This window comes from Varroa destructor, unplaced genomic scaffold, assembly GCF_002443255.2.
Source record: "Varroa destructor unplaced genomic scaffold, Vdes_3.0 BEIS01000003.1, whole genome shotgun sequence".
NCBI classification, from domain to species: Eukaryota; Metazoa; Arthropoda; class Arachnida; order Mesostigmata; family Varroidae; genus Varroa; species Varroa destructor.
In genome coordinates, this window is record NW_019211456.1 from 12765891 (window position 1) to 12787273 (window position 21383).

The 21383-nt window shown below is 36.2% G+C and overlaps 3 protein-coding genes and 2 long non-coding RNA genes across 9 annotated transcripts; 2 read left to right on the forward strand and 3 right to left on the reverse strand.

The window, feature by feature from the left end:
* Positions 1 to 54: 54 nt before the first annotated feature.
* JMJD7 (Jumonji domain containing 7) lies at positions 55 to 9828 on the reverse strand. Of its 4 annotated transcripts, none has more exons than XM_022796383.2 (6): positions 9562 to 9828; positions 2626 to 2863; positions 2279 to 2461; positions 1741 to 1955; positions 1246 to 1508; positions 55 to 481 (listed from the first exon to the last, which is right to left on the reverse strand). In XM_022796383.2, the coding sequence occupies exons 2-6, from the start codon at positions 2767 to 2769 to the stop codon at positions 294 to 296; spliced, it is 993 nt and encodes a 330-aa protein (XP_022652118.1). In that variant the 5' UTR covers positions 2770 to 2863; positions 9562 to 9828; the 3' UTR covers positions 55 to 293. The 4 variants fall into 4 exon arrangements, with proteins under 4 accessions (XP_022652118.1, XP_086839098.1, XP_022652119.1 ...); XM_086982972.1 differs by lacking the exon at positions 9562 to 9828 and adding an exon at positions 8227 to 8367; XM_022796384.2 differs by lacking the exon at positions 9562 to 9828 and adding an exon at positions 3331 to 6049.
* Positions 9829 to 9852: 24 nt separating this feature from the next.
* On the forward strand, positions 9853 to 12695 carry CycH (cyclin H). Its single transcript, XM_022796390.2, has 7 exons — positions 9853 to 10364; positions 10604 to 10727; positions 10856 to 11016; positions 11229 to 11377; positions 11638 to 11790; positions 11926 to 12037; positions 12431 to 12695. Exons 1-7 carry the CDS (start codon positions 10250 to 10252, stop codon positions 12559 to 12561), a joined length of 945 nt encoding a protein of 314 aa, XP_022652125.1. The 5' UTR covers positions 9853 to 10249; the 3' UTR covers positions 12562 to 12695.
* Positions 10721 to 14192, reverse strand: LOC147756538 (uncharacterized). Its single transcript, XR_015323301.1, has 2 exons — positions 14053 to 14192; positions 10721 to 12016 (listed from the first exon to the last, which is right to left on the reverse strand). It is a non-coding gene; the product is annotated as an uncharacterized LOC147756538 (long non-coding RNA).
* A 106-nt stretch (positions 14193 to 14298) lies between these two features.
* On the forward strand, positions 14299 to 17609 carry Mic26-27 (MICOS complex subunit 26/27). Of its 2 annotated transcripts, none has more exons than XM_022796387.2 (7): positions 14299 to 14432; positions 15263 to 15367; positions 15666 to 15791; positions 16346 to 16445; positions 16833 to 17015; positions 17319 to 17425; positions 17506 to 17609. In XM_022796387.2, the coding sequence occupies exons 1-7, from the start codon at positions 14418 to 14420 to the stop codon at positions 17512 to 17514; spliced, it is 645 nt and encodes a 214-aa protein (XP_022652122.1). In that variant the 5' UTR covers positions 14299 to 14417; the 3' UTR covers positions 17515 to 17609. The 2 variants fall into 2 exon arrangements, with proteins under 2 accessions (XP_022652122.1, XP_022652121.2); XM_022796386.2 differs by having other exon boundaries at positions 14403 to 14486.
* Positions 17610 to 17970: 361 nt separating this feature from the next.
* On the reverse strand, positions 17971 to 21136 carry LOC147756539 (uncharacterized). The gene is made up of 3 exons (XR_015323302.1): positions 20051 to 21136; positions 19508 to 19547; positions 17971 to 19412 (listed from the first exon to the last, which is right to left on the reverse strand). It is a non-coding gene; the product is annotated as an uncharacterized LOC147756539 (long non-coding RNA).
* Between the last annotated feature and the right edge of the window lie 247 nt (positions 21137 to 21383).

Genomic DNA, 21383 nt, shown 5'->3' on the forward strand with positions numbered 1-21383 from the left:
CAGGCCAATCATCATAGGATTCTCCTAAAATATTGCAGTATTAATTATCCTTGCTTAGTTGAGCAACTCACATAAATGCTATTTACTTTTATTATAAATGTATTTGAATCTTTCCCAAACCGAAATTATTTTAAATAATGCGTGATCGTATTTGAACCTCATCGATTCAAAGAGTGTTTCCATTTACCCCAAGACCTAATTGTACAGCACACCCGATGAATCACAGCGTGTCGAAAATAGATAAGCAACATCAATAAACGTTGGTAAAAGCTGGCCGATTAATCGCTAATTTATTAATGCAGGCCTGCTTTAGAGAGGTGTTGCCGCGTATATGGAGCAGTTGTTGTATTCAGTAGTTCACCCATCTTGAAATAGCAGTACCTCTGGTCGTATTTCATATCAAACCAAAAATTAATAGCAATACTTTGATGTGACTGTTGAACCTGGTGAAACCATAACGAAGGTAGGTATAAAACGTCACCTAGAAATACATAAAAATTCAGAAACTCAATTAGTCAAGTCAGTAGTGCTCGGTAATATAAAAATACCATATATCTATAGCACTATATAACTGCCATATAACTATAGTAGTATAATATATACGAACCACTACGAAAGCCTACTCCTAAATATTTGAGGCTAATGAAATGCAAGCATTAACTTTGCAAAGCTTGGATAAATTTACTTAACCTATGTGGTTCAAGCAGAGCATCAGTAATAGATGAAAAATCTTCTAGTCCTTTTCTAGCTTTTCTGCTTATATTGCACACCAAGGAGCGATAAGGGTTAACGACAGGTTTTCAAGACAAACTGGCAGATAAGAAAAACCAGGGACTTTTCACGCATTTTTTTACAAATAATGGGATAACTTAAATATTTAAAATGGTTTCTTTAATATTGTTTCAGTCGTTTGCACTTAATGTTTTCAACGCCTAAAAGTTGCACTGTTGTGTGATTATTGCCATACGAGTCATTCCCTTTTTACTGTAGGATCAGGGTATTGTTAAACTACCGTAAAATAGGTAATTTTTAATAATCCTTAGGGAGCCAGGTATATGAATATTTTGTTTTATATTACTCTATCGTTGTCTTATAGTTTTTAGGCCATTTTTCTTCTACTTCAATTTTACATTTCATTAACTTTATATAATATAGCTCTGCTGTAAACAACCTGTTATAATATTCATATTGTCGCCTTCGCCAAACAGTTCAATTTGGTTTGAATTACAAAGCAAATAACCTCACCCATCTTCAGTACTGTTTTGAGGCATTGGACACCAGGCCATTCGCCAGGGCGGCCGTCCACCCAAAGGGTTTCGCCTTGTGTTTCCTCTAACGTCCATTGGCTTTTTTGAGATGTTTCATTGCTGCCGGAGCAGCTATAAGAGGTCCCGGATGAAAGGATACCATCATTGTTATTGTGACGTCGGTGCATGAAGTTTTTGCATAGTCGATGCGGTATTCGCAGTATCGAGTGAGGCGGACATAGAGTAAACGTCTTGTAGCCTCTAAAATATATCGAATATTAAATATGGCGCGAAAGTTAATAAAGGAAATGTGATTCAGTGTGTGAACTATAAAAAGGCTATAGTAGTTTACGTGGTCAACATACATAAACATAATCAAATCAATTAATATGTACTATAAAATATAGTTGTTAGTATAATTACCAGTCGCTGTTACGAAAATTATATCTAAATAGGCTTTAAAGAGAAAAAGCTAATGTAGTCTGCATCTTACCTGACAACCGCATAAAGGTTCTCATAATGGTCCTTGTGCATCGAGGTAATGGCTCGATGGTCGCCCATCCAGAAATTACTGGCGTCAGGATTTGCTCCGAAAACTTGTGAGCCCCAATCCCGCAAATCGGGCGTGATGTCATTCCACAAAGAGCTGAATTCATCTTCTAGATTCGAATTCTGCTTTTGGATATACAAAACTTCATCCGAGCGAGGCTGTCATGTGCATAAGAAAAACAAACTATGATGAGCCTTATGTAACCTATTAGGGATGTAGTTGCGGTATACGTGGCAAAAGCATTAAAGCACTCCTCACATGTTTGTGTTTTTAAAACTCAATCTAATACGTTCACGGAAATTGTATGCCCAGTGGTTACATTAGTACTCGTCCGAATGAATCATGCTTTAGCTCGCCATTTGTCAATACAAAACGTTAATGATAACGATAGGTTTACGATACAGGAAATACATAGGAAACGATAGTGATAAGGATACAGATAGGTTTAAACGTAACACTCATTTCTCGCTTATAATCACACCTTTTCCATGGCTTCTATAAAGTTTGCGAAAGACATTTGGGTCTCATATGGAAGACAGAACTTCCCGCCTCGGATAGCGTCCGTCCAGCCGTCAGGTGTAATAGCAACAGTGATTAGCATATCTAGAGTTTTTAGGTACTCATTGGTCCATCGACGAAGAGCTGGCCATGAGGCACAAGCACCCTGGTAACAAAACAAATGCATTGCTTTTCAAAGTGTGCTATAAAAGTTGAAATAAACAGATTTATAAGAATAATTAGTGTCCAACAGCTAAAGGGGTAGGTGGACAATGGGATGAAAAAGGAAAAAAACAATTTCTCTTTAGCATTAGACTAAACCACTCGTACTTCTATTATGACGGGCCGATTGGGACTAACAAAACTTCTGTAGAACTGTAAAGGGTCGGGCAGTCCTTTTATTCGAGCCACTTCAGAATCAACGCAGAGGTCTGTGAAAAGAGCACCAACACATTCCAGGTCGTCTGGAGACATTCCTGTCTCTTTTACTTGTAGTCAGCACTGTCACGTAGTAGTCTTTGAAGATCGTAAGTGTATCTCTTTTTCCAAATAATTATTTGACTTCCAACTGAAAGTATAACATAGTAGTCACGTTAGCACAATACTAAATACAAAAATCTATGAAAAAAATATGAACAGCTTTGTGACGAAAAATTTCAGACGCACCAAACAACTTTGTCAAAGTCCCAAAATGTAAACATGTGAAATCAATTTAACGAAATTAAATCATTCTCAAGATTAGCGGCAAAAGATTTCAGAACTGCATAAAATCGTTCGTCACCTTTTTAAACCTATCCGTTGCAGTTCTTTGACTTAAAATTCCTATGGCAATTGCATCATAGGTGACTGGACCGTTTATGTATGCAATGTCTAACTTCAGGAAGCCTTTCCTGTCTGCTAACCAGGATTAAATTTTCTGCATGAACACAGTTGTAACAAACTGTGAAATACAATCGGCCATTTTCATTGTTAAAGGTTTGCTGTTAAGCTGTCCAGATATTTTACCCATGCTCACCGGTTAAATTGCATACGTACGCTTCGAAATGCTACTCCAGTTGTTAAATGTTCATCACATCAATGTTGTCAGATAATACTTTCTCTACGCGCAAAGAGGGACAGCTGCAACTAGGTGTTAAGATCTCGTCTCAAATAGAACAAAAATTAGCAATTACTTTCTGCTAACATGAATCTTCTTTCGATCACTAATTACCATGTGCTGCATGGAATTCGCGTAAACAAGTTCTTATAGCTGCTGCAGGCGCCTCAGAATTTTAGAAATTGGGTTCTTTTAGAAATAGTTGGTCATTTGACAATAAAAATGTCTAGTTTGAAAACGGGTTCGGGTGCATCTGAATATTTCTGCATATTTACCTTTAAAATTGTTTTGTATATGTATTTAGGTTAGGCTCGTCTCTACATATACTTCACATAGACTAGCATTGCTCTATTGATATCTAAATAAAATGTTTATATTATTGTATATGTCGCGTGAGACATTACATAACCGTCCAAAGTATCATATATTATTAGATACGAGCATATGCGTCTATAAAATACAGTAGAACTACAATTTATTATAGAATCACTGTTTTCCATTTGCGAAGAAAAACCTTGCGGCATTTCTTGCTCACTACTTTAATGCGAAATAATGATATTGCAGCGGCTAGTCTGGTCACTATACAACAGGTTTCACCTATATAACTAGTCACTTTAGCCTTGAAAAAGCGCGCCAAGTGAACCAGAATCTGGAAGTCAGTGCTCCCACCTCTCCTAAGACAAACATTAACAATAAAGAACCATTACAAAAATCGATTGGTTTTATACTAGCGCATAGGCAATCTGTTTGGGCAAAGGCGGTACAAGTTTTTCTGGAAACAAGGGAGACAGTTTTAACGATATTGAGCATTCTGTCCAATGGCCTAACAAACACTCCAGTAGATAGCGAATTCAAGCGTAATGAATGTTGCATGTATATATATATATATACATGCAATATTCTATACCAAGCACACAGACTGCTTTTCTCTCAACAAGCCGGTAATCATACTGCTAGTAAGCTTCAATTAAACATCGTCGAAACGTCCTTCAATAGGTAACAAACGCCTGTGGCAATCGAAAGCAACCAACGCTCATTATATGACTACTTGTATCAAACAGAGACAAGTCAAGGTCAATATTTCTATCATGCCAAGCCATACGGATTAAATTTGCCCTCTAGGCATTTTAAATTGAAATTAACGATTTTTCTGAGTTTTTTTTATGCTGGAGTGCTTATTTTACCAGAGATATGATAACAGACCCTTAGTAACTATTTAACATTGTTAACATTGTAAGTTTTACTGTTCTTTTAACTGACGTGCCTAATGGCAATAAAAAACAAGCAACATTTTATACCATAGTCTAGGCTGCATAAGGAAAATATTGCGAACCATCTCTTTCCACCTTGTTTCTCTAGCCCACAGGCTACCAGACATGTTCCACGGAGCGCATCCTAGTCAAAATACCACACGTTATCAAAACTTTTACTAACTTTTGATTTTAAGTAAAAAAAAAATTAATGCCTTTTTGATGACCCAAAATGTGGCTCCTTGCTAGAAACGATTTTTTATTATACTTGCTAGTGCATTCTCTAGAAGATCTGAATTCGCTAACAATTCCAAATTCTTTAAAGACACCTTATCGCTAATTTAGAGAGCTAAGGGCTCAACTTATTTGCTATAGTTGAACTTGCACCTATTCGTTGCTCTTGAGAACCGCAAGTATCTATCAAATTTATATCTATTAACAAGAATTATACCAGCAATGAAGTCAAAAATGAACCTATCGATTCGTTTGAAATAGTACAATCACAGTTTACTTTAACCAAATACAATTCTATATTTTCCGTTAACCACGATAACATAAATATATGCTTCATTATAACCATTATTATTATTAGCAATAGGTTTGCCAGTGTTGACTCAGTAGCTGCATCTTCTTTAGCCTCTCTTAATAAACATATACACCTATCTCCGTATCCTTACCACAATCTCCTTTAAACACGTTATTATTCGTTGTTGAGTAACGAATTATGCTCAGATATTTCTACTATTCCATTAAAGCATAGGGTATATCGGAATGGCCTCTTTGTGATTTGCATGCCAGGAGTCTATTTCTTTCGCCCATGTAATAGTTCTTATAAAAAACATTTTTGCAACATAGCTTGCTCAGCTCTCCTATTCTATTTATCATTGTCAAAACGTATACAATCTATTCGTCACCAATCAGATCCTTTTTGGTTGTTGTGTCATATTTAACTAGACCTGCTCAAACCGGTCAGATTATCAACGACCAACCCTTTGAAGTTTACAGAAGATTTACAATAATGCGTATGAAGACGTATGTTTTGTAGTTGTATGGGCTTCGCGTGAACTATGTGGCTATCTGTGTGCATGTGTGGTTTGTATAGAATAGTTCACATTCGGCCCGACGGTAAGTCACACTCAGTCGCGTAGTGTGTACCTAGTCGTTTACAGGCGATGAGTTTGTCTAATGCTGGCTGAAACAAATCGTTTGAAAAACTACTAAAAACAATAGTAATAGTGGCTACTGTAGTCTTAACATGTCGACTTCTCGGAGATTGTTGTTCGTCACTGAGCGAAGACATATTTAGCCTATTACCAAACATCCATGGTGGCTGTGCAGAGCATCCTTGCGTTAGCCACATTTGTTGGTATGCTTATTCTCTCATTCATGTGGGTATCTATTTTTGCTCAGAGGATATTTAGGACTTCGGCTCGAGTAAGCTCGTTCATCTCTTGCTGTCCAAGAATGTGTGCGAGATTCTCTAGTTGTCGTAACTTTTCCAAAATGACAGGTGTTGGTAGGTTGACGAGTTCTGCAAGCATCATACTGCCCTCACGATCCATGCGGCGCTTTTGGCGCGGATCAGGGATAGGGTAATTGACTAGGCGGGCCCGGTCCATCAGCTTTGCAGGAGACGCCTCCAATGCTTCCTCTGTAATCGTGACAACGACGGTGTAAGAGCGACTTCTTTGACAATTATTTCTTTATGCACTATGTATAGAAAAAATCGCTTAGAGTTCCTATCACGAACAGCGATACTTGGAATACCTGCTCAGCTACTTCTACACTCCATCGACAACTATTCGTCCTCTTCGCTTTGGTAACATATCAAAAGAGTTTGTTCCCTCTCTATTGTACTGCTAGTCGATTTTACCGATACCAAAACAGTGCCATATCGAAAAACAATACCGTTTGCCGTCCTAATAGTTTCCTTCCAACTACGTTGTGCCACTTCTTCCCTCCTTTCCAAACACCTTTTTCCGCGCAGCTAATAGCAACCACAAAAGTAATGAGCTGATGACGGGAAAGTGCATTCGGCTCTAAAAGCTTAAAGCAATAAATGATGAAGCGAGAATGATACACAGAAAATGTCCACCAAAAAATCTACGTCGTCAGTTTTCGAAATAAGGTGTCGCGTGTTGGAGATTGTAAAAAAGCTGTCAAATGCAGTCTATGTTGTTGCCTACAGAGGTATCATATTTTTAATGTTTGTAGTCTAATACCTTACAGCGTGTGAATCAAGTTTTGTATATATTCAACGATTAACCAAAATACAATGCAGGCTGTATCGCGTTTATCAAGAAAGAACGAGCGTGACCAAAGTGTAAAATGATAGTATAAGTCCAAGTATACTCGTGCAAATCAACAATAATAAAGGCTGTAAATATAACTTCATGCGCGATTAAACGCAAAGGTACAAGCTGAAAAGGAAGTCGTGTTCATTTCTTAAAAAAATGTTTCTTTGCTAAAAACTACTATCCCCGCTCGGCTTTCTCTGTCGCCTAATTCTAATAGACTCTAGACGAGTATGACTTATGACAATTTATTTACAATTTAATTAGCAATAAAACTGATATAACTTTGACCGCTGTAACAAGGTACCTTTTTACTTTCGATGTATTAAATTCATTCATATGTTTCAGTTACAGCAAACTCTAGGCAAGCTTTTCTACCGTGCAGTGAGCGACACTGTCATACTAAACCGTTTCCGTAGAAACGGTCAATGAGCCCAATCCTCTAACTTAAGTCCATGGTAAAACGACATTCTGCCCCAGCCTTTGACAGTTGTACTAAATATGGGCAACTACACATGTTTACTATGTTTTTACCGCTCGTATTTCCTCAACATAGCTCAGACACTTTTACATATTATTACCAAGGGAAATATTTCAGAACCTTGAAATATATGGTTTTGCATGACTGAACTTACCCGTAATTAACCAATACTGTGACGTCAGCAGTTTTTTTGGCGCTTTCGTACAAATTATCGTACAAGTTATCGTACAAATCCACACTTTGTTTTGACTTATATAAACATGCAATACAAACTAAGACATTGCGAGCCATAATGGCTCTGCGTTCTGATTGGTTCAACTAAGTTGTATCTTTTAGCTAAATAAGCGATTCCCCATTGGTCATTTTGAGCGAGCTCGAAATTTTCTAATAGGTGGTAACATGAACATTACCAAGGTGAGTTCTGGTACAAAAAAATAACATTTCGGCAATGATTCTTTGGCATTTAAAAAAAAAATTCAAAATTTATAATCATTGCAATTAGAAACCGTACGTATGCATGTACTCTTAAAATCAACCGCATTAAAAAATCTAAACCAGTGTGGATTGACCTTGAAAACAAAATGGTTAAACACTTGTTACCCTACTATGCGTTGTCTTACGTAGATTTTGACATTTTCACAGGAACAACTAAATAATGAAGGGTACAGCGGTCATCTTCAGCATCGTATATTTAAGTATTTCATACAGTTAATAAGTTATACAGTTTGTTACTACGATTGTACACTTTTTAAAAGTTATTCTCCGCATAGACTACGATGCCGAAAGAGTATTTCACAGTGCTTCACCTACCTTCACACTCGAGATTTAGATCATCCATGGGCTCAGCGGTAATCTCTTTCAACGTTTCCTGATGGCATGCTTCTTCTTCCTGAACGCCGTCAGCAGTTCCAATATGGACACCGGGTTCGGCCTCCTCGACGTGTACCAATTCTGTTCCATCTTCGCCTGGCTGAATGTCCTGTACTTGGTACTCTCCGTCATGCGTTACAAATACAATTTGTTGTTCCATTATTGTTACTCTTTTTCGTCGCGTGCACAGAACGCTGCGAACCAGGTTAAATTAAGAACTTTACCAAAAGTTCCCATACAAGAGACGCACTTTCTAACGGTCAATCGGCTATCGCGAACAAACCAGGCCGGTCACTCACGCGCCGCTAGTAGAGCGATTCGGGGAGCTCCGTAGAAAAGGAGAAAGATGTTCAACGTTCTACAGCGAATTCGAATTTAAAACACACACATACACGGACTCATCACACAACCTGCGATGATGGAAAAGCCTGCGATTCGACCAGAGAGGAGCTCTCACCTCCTCGCCGAAGCCAATTCACGAGCACACCGCTATTGTGATATAGCATGGTGGTACTATTGTGATACGTTGTGGTTCGTTGTCGTTGGTGTTTGTTTTATGATGAGTATGCGTGGATTGTATATGAGTAAACTATGTATATTTCTCGTATACCGTACAAGTACAATGACGAAATCGTCAAAAAGGCTCTCAGTATCATTTGTCAGCCTATTGAGGTCGTGATCGTAACTATACGTCACATTAGGGATACACATAACAAAATATAGGTAACTAAGTTAACTACTGATCAATATACCCATAACCATCATTTTATAGTGAAGAAGCAAAATATAAACTAATATCTAACAGCTTAAAATATAAAGTGTAGGACCAACAGAGAAACTGTCACAAGTGTTAACAGTGCAGACTATATATATACATTATGTTTTTATGTGAGATCTATATTTTCTGCACATTTCCGTCATTAGTAAAAATCATTTGAAACATTGATTAAAAGAAAATTATTATTTTCTTGTGGATATTACCCACCAAAACGCGTGTTTGGTGACGAGTAGATTGCGTCAAACTAACTTTGATTTCTATTATACCGAGTTCTGATACAACCACGATGAAATTTACAGCAAATTCCCAACATGTTATTCGATTCTTGCATATTTATAACTATACACTGAATGTCCCGATATAATACATCAGTTCGAAAATTCTTTAAAAAATTAATACTGTAAAAAAGTATGCGTCTAGTATTTAGCTACTGTATTAAGTAAACATTTTTTGTTACGACAATAAAGTAGAAGATATGTCGCATTATGAACACGTACAGCACAGATATATTAACCACAAATTTTACACTTGTTTCTGGCGGACCGGTTGAATGTATTACAGCCTTTTAAATCAGGAAAAAACCAATTTGCTTGAGATTCCCTCAAATCGGCTACAGGCAGTTAAAGGCACATTACAATATTGGGTTTCTAGTTTAACGAAAGGCACCACTCACGTACTGTTACTTTCCACACATAATCACCTCTCAAGCAATTGACTGACCCTTTGTTAAAAGGGTATCGTGGCACGTGCTTGATACTATTGTGGCACCCTTTTCCGAACGTAAACAGACACTTGCCGTTCGCTCCCATTTGTGTGGGTATCACGAGGGCCTGCTGAAGAGAACTGTGGAGTCAAGCAGCAGGTGTTATTACAAATTCTAGCGGTCTGCGTTCATGCACTTCCCGGCACTCATTGATTTGTCTTGCATCGGCTAATACTAACTTTAAGGACAGTTAGTGTTACCACACCAATGCATCCAGAAAAGACAGTGCGAAGTTGTTATCCGTGTGTCAAGTGAATCAACTACTGTGATATAAAAGTTCGAAGTGGTACGAAGTAATAATTCTTACAACAAAAAAACAATGATTTCTGGAAGTGATGAGGCTAGCGATCAATGATGTAACTTGTAATGGTTGAAACTACTGTCTAGGTAAACAAGAATACTCATTAATTAACAGCAACAAGATGTTCTCACACTCGACGCAGCGAAAGTACTGGATGTTCTGCAGTGAACGGGAGCTAGCGAATTTAAGAGAGGCATCTAACACAAATTACATTCAAAACACAATTGCCAGAGATGGTAAGTTTTTCGGCAGTGGAAGAATGTAAGCAGATAAATATCTTATTATCAGATACTTGGTTTCTTGTGATATTTTTGAGACGCGTACAGCAAAAAAAAAAGTAGTTCTGAATATCTTGAAACACAAAGTGTAGTGCTGAATTGTTGTCTAAGTCGAATAATGTAAGTATAGGGGAGATAGGGGATGTAAGATAGGGGAGATGCAGTTCTTTAAAAAAGCTCTATCTCTTTTTGCGTAGGTCGACCATCAACAGAAGATATTTACGATACTTACCTTCTCCCTTCAGAGGAGCGAATGCTGTACCGACACTACGAATTCCTCCTTCGGGAATTTTGCAAAAAATTCCAACCGCCTGTACCCAAGTATATCATTCTTTCATTTATTAACTAGTACTTTTTGTATGGAAAATAATCTTCAGTGTATTATAAATCGTGTTATAACATGAGTCTATAACTATATAATATGACAAAGAAAGTGATTTTTTTTACAGAGCCGTCATGGGCACCTCGTTAGCTTATTTCAAACGCTTTTATCTGCGTAATTCGGTCATGGATCTTCATCCTAAGCACATGATCGTTACATGTGTATACCTAGCTTGCAAAGTTGAAGAATTCAACGTATCAATCACGCAATTTGTCAATAATGTCAAAGGTACAAAAGTAAATGTGATTTTTACACGTACATAAAACATGTTGTATTTGTTAAGAAATCTTGACACCGTATAGAATTTATAATTTGTGGTAACTGTTGGATTTACTTTTAGCTTCGAATAAAATAATTGAACTAGATTACATTTTGTTGATGGAATCATTCAATTTGACACTGGACACTTTTTTTTATTGTTTCGCTCCTATTTGTTTTAGGTGATAGGGAAAAAGCGCAAGATGTAATTCTTTCAAACGAGTTGCTTTTGATGCAGCATCTTCGCTACCATCTTACTGTGCACAATCCTTATCGACCAGTAGAAGGACTTCTGATTGACATTAAAACTAGGATGCAGCATATTATTCAGGTAAGTGAAACCGCATTTGCTGCGGTATATATCGCTTCCTTAATAAACATTCAATTCCATATACATCTTATCGATTATAACACTATCTGAAGATAAGCAACCACGCTTTCGTCCCTTATTTTGTCAACTCGTCAGCGAAGTTTTTGAACACTGTTATCGTCACGCACCGATTAACTATTATTAAATAATAATCCTCGGTACCTATTTGTATCAGGAAATAGTCATATTTTGACTATTTATCTGCTTTGGACTAATTACAGGATGCAGAGAATCTACGTCCACTTATGGATGATTTTCTGGATCGCAGTCTTCTGACAGATGCTAGCCTCCTGTTCGCTCCGAGTCAGATTGCATTGGCCGGCGTCGTGTATGCTGTCAACAAGGCACAATTCGATTGCAACGAATATCTCAATGTAAAATTGCCAGTATTTTTATTTGATTCTATATTTTTAAAATGCTGTATCTAATTGATATCCTTAAGTTACGTGCCTGACAAGCTTTTTTGCAAAGTATAACTAATCATCTGTCAAACTTCACGACTGTTGAAGATCTTATTCCAGGATGCACCTCCTGAAAAGCTGGCTCATGCACGAAGGATTTGCAAGGAAATGCATCAGATGATAAAGGCGATAGACATGCCTGCGAAAGAACAAGTAAAACGTAAATAGACTTTACATGTATTTTTTTGATACTGTTCTCGTTACCAGGCTTATGGATGTCCCGAACTATGCTAATTTTGTTATACGTGGTAACGCAAAAGTTCTATTTCTGACTTTATGTCATACTATGGTCTTAATGAAATATGGTATATGTGTACTATTACAGTATACATTATGTTTATTGGCGTATAAATTATACTGCACAGATTTCAGAAGAAGATTCTTTGAATCGTTGTTTAAAGTTTTTCAACTTTAGCAATTTCTAGTCCTTCATAAGTTCGTACATTTTTTGGTACATTTGTTGCCTTAAATAGTTGAAGCTATTGAAATATTTTGTTAGATATTACTAAACACAATTGTAGTTTTACTTAATTATTATTACTTATTATCATAGAAATTGAGAAAAAGCTGGAGAAGTGTCGAAATCAAGAAAATAATCCTGATTCGACGGCCTACAAACGAAAAATGGAGGCTGAGGAGGAACGCTCGAACAAACAAGGACGGTTCGAGGATATGGACGAGTAACAGGTTTTATATAGGTTCATTATAATTCGTGTGTACATATATTCAAATTTTCAGTTGGATAGGATATAATAATGCTGAACAAAGCGTTATACGGAAATAAATAACGAGCAGAATTTTCAGTTAAGCTTTACAAATGCGTTTTTTTTAACCTAAATTTTTACTGTTTTTAAATGTCTTAATAGTGGTGTACTAATGCCTTAATACTAGTGGCCTTAGTACCGGGCAAGAAACATCATTTGAGGCATAACAAGAACAATAAATTGTTGAAAGGAAACGTGCAGAATTAACTCTAGCCAAATGAGTACAGATTATAAACTGAGTTTCCATTTGAGAGAAATGGCGCAACGTTTATGTACAACAATGGTGATAATTCTAGGACAATTAATACAGAAAATAGTAGAAGGAGCACGGATGGTTCATTTAGAGAGAAAACGAATAATCAGAACGGTTGAAATGTAAAACTTAGATCATATATTTAAAATGGATCGTACATACTTAAACAAGTTCAAGTTATCTGTTTGAGTTGTGGCTTGTTGATCAAAGTGGTCCTACATGTTTCACCAATTGAAATTTAAAAACCAACTAAACAATATAACAAAAAAGAAGAGCTATACAAATACCTGCAGTCCATGCGGACTATTACTTTTTTGAAAAAACAAAAGAAATAGTAGCACAATTACAGAAATATATAGCTTTATCATATATATAATGTAATGATTTAGTTTATTCAAATGTTTTATTACAATAATGTATGTATAGAGATATTTATCAAGAGCAAGCTCAGTTGAAAACGAATTCGATGAAACATCCAAGGTGAGTGAGAGTGTTGCAAATGAAGTGCGTAAACTGACATTTTCATAAACGTAATCCGTAACCTGACAAAAACCAATGTTGATTGATTGTCATAAAATGAGGTATAAGTAATCAATTTTTCCATTACCTATTAGTATTACTTCGTTTTGCTGGTTATAGGTGCATTTAGCTATACATGACTTAATCGCGTATTGATGAGATTACTTAACTTCTTCGCGTGGATAGCACAGCTTTTTGACTACAATAAATTAAGCATGCTAAATTTTTTTCTTGCCAGTACAACACCTGTATTAATTCAAATGAATGGTTTTATAATTAGTTGAATACAGTTTTGATTTCGACAATTACTGTGTCGTATAGTTACAAACTTTAAGATAATATCTACTTCTTTAGATCGTATCTATTGCCATCTACATCAGAAATAAGTTAGATGTGCACTAACTGTACAAAATAGCACGTTACCACTACATCATCACGACAAAAATAGGTGCAAAATAAAAAAGTAATAATGTGATTAGTTGTTATTGTAGAACACGCCGCAAAAAATGTGTTGTGAGTTCTATTCTAAAACGCGACTTCTGCTAAGCAAATGGTTTGACCGCTACGAAAATGACTTCCTTGACAATAAAAAAGCTTGCAATAATTATTAGTTCACAGAAAAATGGTCTTTATCCTTACGAGTCTTGATATGTTCTCCTTTGGGATAGGATTGCCAAACCTTGCAACATATACATATTATTATTACAGTCCATTTATGGAGTTTTGCTTACTTAAAGCACATGTACTACATAATATGATCACAAGTTCTACGACTTCTAAATTGCAGAATAGTATTACAACTAATGCACGGAACAGAATTTATCAAACATCAATCATTTCAAAGCAAAATTCTTGGTCAGCAGCTTTCTTAAGATTTGCTTTAAAAGCCCCCATGTGAGTTCGAGATTCGCCGCTTATATTCTGCGCTCTCTCCCTACGAAAGTGTTTTGTTGGGTTTGTGTGTCCTGAATAGTGCGGTTCTGGTGTTTTTTTGCAAGATAGCCATGGCTCCTATCATGGTAAGCTTTTTTCAAAAACTTTGCACAAGAACCTCATATTTTCATTACTTACTTGTAAGTAGGATCTTTTAAGTGTTTTCTCAGATCTTGTTACCATTACCACATAATCAATTGTTGAAATAGTGTGGCCACCGATAGAGGTGACCTACTTTACGTTCGAGTTCTGCGACACGAATTCAGATAACTCTAATAATAACTAAACGAAGCACCGATCCGGAGTAGGCCAATCATTCATTGCAACTGAATTCAAAACTAAAATAAAAAACTGGCAAGTTAATGACCATTAACGACGATTCAAATATATTCTCGCAAAATCGATACATATTATAATCTCTTTAAAAAGACATTTAATCATTTACCTACAATATGTGGAAATTTCAAGTAAATACTCTTATAGAAATTGAAATCAGGTCTAAGAGTACTATTGATTACCTATAGGCTAATTATTACTTACCTCATTGCTGTAATATATTCAGTCTATTTAATCAGCTATCTTCAACTACATAACAGAAAGTAAGCTCTAAAGGACAAATGTTTTTTATAGCATAGGAGTTCGAACGTTAAGGGCTTTTTATAACGCTTGAGTTCGTGACGACTGAGCCCAAAAATTGGTTAAGCGGACCCTTCTGGGTTGTTACATCCTCTACATATAATAAAAAGTAACTTTATAAATTATTTCTCATTTAGTTAGATAATGTATTCGATACTGGGTCTTTTACTTAACGCGTGTAATGGGTGCGACATTTTTAAATGTAAAAGGAATCATTATCATGTCAGTAATCCATAGAATAGACGAGGTGCCTTCAATATTGTGATGAACATTTTTTAAGATGCTCAAGACTCAGTGTGCAGAAGCAACGAAGGTCAAGGCTTCAGAAGCGGAGAAGAAATGCAAGCCTTGCTGCGTTGGAAAAAAGATGTTCAAACCCCAGGAGGTATGCTATTTATTTGTAATTCTAATAGATCAGGAAAGCTTTTCCAGATCTGACATGCTAATATATAATCATAACATATGAACATGTAATCAGAATTCATAGTAGTTTATAATAACATTTTTTTCGAAGCCAACTTAGCTCTTTATTTTTATTTTAACTGAATTACTCTTTGTAATATGTATAGTATATTCATCAGTCTTCTAAACCGATCTTCTGTCAATAATCTAGACGGATTCATTTATTAAGTCTATATATGTGTGCTGCTTGTTCCTTTTTATCCACATCTGGGATGAACCAGCTGCCGCTGTACGGTTGTCCGGAGTGTCCCTCAAAATTTGATGTCATTGAAGCAACTCCGTGCCAGCTAGAGGCTGCTGTTAAAGGAGTTCGGCTTGCGGTTACGCCCACACTTATGGCTATTAAGGTAAAGATAACACCAGAAGGAAAAATACATTGTTTCTGTAAAAAATAATTTTGCTGGTTTTTCTGTTTTAGTCGAAGTACGTAAAATCATTGCATAACATCTAATTCTAAACATGGGTTTTGCTTGAACATGATCGGAATGACTACCAAGGTGAGATGTTCGGTATATAAATCATAGCCAATTCTACGTCTTAAAGTTTTTGAACGTTGCCTTCATTTTGTAGCAGGTAATAGATATTAAAATTAATTTAGTATATATATATATATATATATATATATATATATATATATATATACATGAATACATTAAACCATTCATGTGAATCGTACCAAAAAACATTTTTTTCCACCAACGACTTTCAACTTCATTCTACCCTTTTCTACAACCTTTTATAGTTTACTAAACATAGCCCTCTATTTACATACGCGTTCATTCGATTTAAACTGGAATCTTTGTTATTTAATTATCAAAATATCATTATTTTGGAAACTATAAGTAACATATAATACGGTTTTTTTGTTATACATCGTCGTATGTCCTCTTGGTGACTACAGCAAATGAGTGATCGTGGAGTTGAGATTGTCGACACTGCTGTAGCTCATACGAAATCCTCCTGGAAGTATGTGTCCAGCGAAGGCAACACGACTGTTCGAGGTAATGATGACCTATTAAGACTTTTTACATCACAGTTGTCTAAAAGTTTACTAGGTCCAGCCACCGATATATTATTCAAGTTTGCCATAGGGTCTAGCAGCTGTAAATATGGGGATGATTTACCAAAATGTTCCAAGCAAAATATAGCTACATATGCCCAATAGATCCAATATTTCTATACCTCATAGAATCTATTCTCGTATCCGTCGCACGCTAGGTAAACTGCAATCGTATGCTCTTGCTAGCTGTTCTGTTCACACGTTGAAAAATAGGTATCCCCTTTGTTTTATATAAAAAAGTCGTGCGGTTATTTATACTTTACGCTTCGTAATATAGTAATTATTATAATCACTATTCTATGCATTTCTTTGTTTCATTGCTATAAAGGAATCGCGATTCTTAGCGGTGGTCTGGTAGGCATGATCGTTGCTCGTCGTGGGTTTTTCCGGAAGTTGATTTTCGGTTCCATTGGAGCTACTGCTGTGGCCGCGAACGTTTATCCTGAAGAGTACAAGAAGTACAAAACAGAGACGAAAACTGTCGTATGCGCAACCGTCAAAACTGCTACTGGTGAGTGGAAACTGATTGTGCTGTTGACATATATATTATCCTCGTTGTGGTCCTTCCGTAGGTAGTAGTAAAAGCTTTGTGTTAAGATATTCGCATGTATAACACGTCAGTACTAAATTTTAAATGTATTTATATGAATTTCGTGATTACAAAAAGTACGAGAAGAGTAATCTACAACGAACGCTACCTAACATATCAATCACATTGGTTTACCTAACAGATTTGTTTCATCTGCAAATCGTGTCACTGCAACAGAAGATAGTAGCAACAACTTTTATTTATTATTTACGATCTGTATTTTAGGCTACGAGCTGGATGCTGCTTTGAACAAGATTCAGTTTCCCAAACTGTCGGAGTACATGCCTTCAGATTTGTCATTCTCGTCATTGTTTGGCAATTCTGCAGAAAAGGTTCGTTTTTTTTAAAAAGCTATTTTTAGGAGCAAGCATTTTTTATTCGTTGACTAACAGAAGTTTCTCTTTTCTTTCAGAAGGAGTAATTGAAGATTACTTACATTTTATATTACCATACAACGTAAGGTTTTTTTAAGTAATTTAAAAATGTTGAAGACCGAATAAAGCTTCATAAGTCAAACTAACGGAGTTTTATTTGGAATATTTTGCCCACTTTTGTTCATACCATCTGTCCTGATTTCATTGAACTTCACGTTGGAACAAAACAATAAAACACATAGATGTAGACAAAACAGGTGCCTCTAAACGTTTCTAAAAAGAAGAGACGAAAATTCTAGGACTGGTGTTATATAGGAAGATGCACCATCATATAACGGCGATCCAGAACAAGCATTTAGATAGTAATATATCAATCAAAGTAATACATAAATAAAAAAGTTATAATTACATGTACGACTTATCCTTTTGAAAAGAACTCATCAAGATAAAGGCAGTCAGCATCTCCAATATCTCATCCTTAAAGACTAATCAAATGCGGCGACTCAAATAATAATAAAAATATTTTATATTAGCTACTATAAGGTTTAAATTAATTCAGTTTTAACGGAATATGAATTACATGCAGATGAGAAATACGATACACGTTCCAATGGTGCGTAATTCAAAGCCTCTGAACTCTGCAATTTCAAGTGAAATCTACAGTAATGTCAGTTATAAATAAGCAATGACCTAACTCAGAGAGGACTTAATGAACCAAACAAACTATGTATATATATACATGGAAAGCACAACATAAATGTGCTTTTGAAAGTCGTGTCAATATTTATAAAGTTTTCACAAAATACATGCAGTGATTATTGCAAGCTGTAGATAGAATAAAAAAATAACTTTCATTTGACGTCGCTGAATAATACATTTCAGAGTCAGCAAGGTGCTTTTAGTTTATTTAGTTTAGGCTGCATAAAGCACGAATCTCTCCGACTCTGCCCAGCTCATTTTATGTATTGTAATTAGCGGAGTATGAACAACGCGCTCTGAAAATTTCACTTTGGAGCACTACAATGAAGCACAAACAACTAAACAAGCCTTTCAAAAAGTATTTGGGACTTTAGATATTCTTGACCCTTTTAGTGGATATACGTTGATGTAAAGCGTAGTGAATTTAGTCTAGATGGGACCATTTTTATACTGCCAAGCTCGCGTTCATGGATCACTATTTTCACCAGTGTCTGACGTAACAAAGCCATGTGAATATATTTGCAAGTACAGTCATCAAAATAAAGCGGTCGGGGGCTCGGTAGTTTCTGAGGAAGCAATACAATGTCAGTTCAGATACAGAAGGTAAGAATAGGTATACTGGTTAGCCAGATCTTCAGTGAAGGCAGTAATGTTACGTATTTTAAACTGTTGTTTCTCACTGGCTCGAAAATAGCCGTTATTATTGATGTAGGAAAATAAAGTGGAGCATAAAAATAATGTTGATACGTTTTAGGAACCATCGAGGGTAGTAGTGCCAAGGAAAAGGCTGGTAAGAAATAGACTGCTGAAAGTTTTCAGAACAGAAAGTCTTGGCCTACGAGCGCAAGCAGTGATTGTTTACGAATGTAGAAGAAAACACTTTCCATAAACCAAACCCTTAGTTAGCTCAGTAATCCCAAATTCTACAATTAAACTTCTTCACTTCTACTTGAGGTTTAGCATCGTGTACCCTTTTAAAAAGGTATTCATTAAAAAGACTGTTTTTACGATCTTTCAAGTTTATAAAAAAAACGTTCATTTTTTTGTAAGTAAGTGCGTGATCCAGAAGTTTGGGCCAATCATTTTGCTTGGAAAATAATGGGGAATACAGTGTGGAAGACACCACGCGAGAACTGCAATATTCACATTAAGAATCAGTCCGCTTGATCGTAAACATGAAAGTGTTGTTCGCATGCCCAGTATACCTCGTTTCTTCGTTCGTTGATCTTGTAGACGGTAAGATTTTCTGTTACGAACAGTAGAAAATATAAATTGATATTATACATGCTTACTTGAATATTTATTATGATACAACGCATTCAAAACGCCGTAAATACGAACCTATCGCATACCGTGTATCCCTGCGTGTCCGAGGAAAGATCTGAAATGGTCAGTGTTGCCATTAATAGACTACCCTTTCTAATATTGCATATTAAAAACGCATGAATTCAAATGTTCGATCGTTACGTATTCAGATCTCGCGTGTATGAAACAAATACTATTAACCTTGAACTTCGAGCGCTCATTTGCTGACTCAAACTATATATTACTCATTAATTAATGAGTTCGAGTGCGTCGTTAACTAGGAGATAGCATGATTTAATTATGCCCTGTTATACCTGCATTATGATATTATAATTCGGTGTTTTGAGGTAACGATGATACATTTCTTTCAAATTGGATTATCACTCTTATATTGGATACTTTATAACGTTGAGCCGAAGCACGATGGACTTGTGTCACTGAAAAGAAACGACTTCATAGATAAATAGATTTAACGAAACTATAACGTAACTCCACGCAATATTCTAGAACATCATCTTCTGCGTCAATTATCAACGCGCTGTCTTTCAATTGTTGTTCGTGTTAGCTGAATGTGCTTACCCTATCTATCTATGCCGTGTGCTGTTATTCGTTATCTGACCGGCATACGATATCACACCGAAACTTCACTACGGTGAGGGCCTCTGTTCGATTAAATAGGCCAATGTAATATACACCTATCTTGTTTAACGCTTCCGGCTTTCCCACTGTTTAAGCAGGAAGTTATATTTTTCATATAACGTTAAGCATTTGCCTCCGCTGAAAAATCTAACAGGGTTGCCTTTTGCTAGATTTTATTGACATGTCTCTAACAGGCTTATGAAAACATACGCCATGGTAACCAATTATAAAGTTCGAACCACTCGCATGATAGCTGCATGTTCGTAGTCACCATGGCAACGTACGCAGGGAGAAAGGTGTTTGCTGTCCAGATTACGCTCTGCCTCAATGGGTTATGTTGTTTGGCTGTCATTGTTATATCACCACAGCACACTGGTGTACTGATTAGCTTGGCTATTCTCTCTAATATGACAAATCGTAGCATACGCCTCACAGACCACTGTGGACGCTGTAAATGGAATGTTAAGGCCCGAAAATGTCAAATAAAACAAATAGATTATGCTGAATTCGTTTATGGTAATTGAGGGGCTTCTATTGGGAAGTTCTAGAATGCATAGCTTTGGGATGTCGCCCTATGTTGCTATTATTTTGATTTAAAATAGGATGAGAATCGGTTGAACTAAATATCTGTCTATTAGGCCAATATCTTTTTGCGTGTTTTGAACAGTTTGATTATTCCATCGTTTAATTGTCAGTTTGCTAATATTCATAGGTGCCTATTTCATTTATACATGTATTAGAATATCATATACTGTTTTATGCAGTTCATGGAATAACCCTCACTTAGTTCAGAAAAGTAAAGTAAGCCGAGGCTTTTTCCACGTGTGACAAACTGCTTAACTAACCGATAGGGTAAATCAAAAGTCAGTTTGGGCTTCCTGTTTTGACTTTTTGGCTCACTCAGTACTAATAAAGTGACTCTCGTCCATACGCAGTTGAAAAATTAGCTAACTAGCTATATTAAAAGTACCACAAATGATACAATAACGGCATAGATTCATATGATTCCCTGTGTCATATAGATCATCTTAGATATAATTAAGTTGTGTAAATGTGTCCGACATTTCGAAACACCACCTTATAGATTATAAGGAGACTTTGCTTGAATTATTGGTAGCGTGGGGCTGCCATCATTTCTACTACAAACCCGCATTGTCTCTCTAAGCAATTAATACAGCTGAAATACATATCTAATTCCTAGTTTTCAAATTTGGACCAGACATCCTGCAGTCGGTTTTCAATATATGTGAGGGAAGTTCAAGTTAGGGTTAAT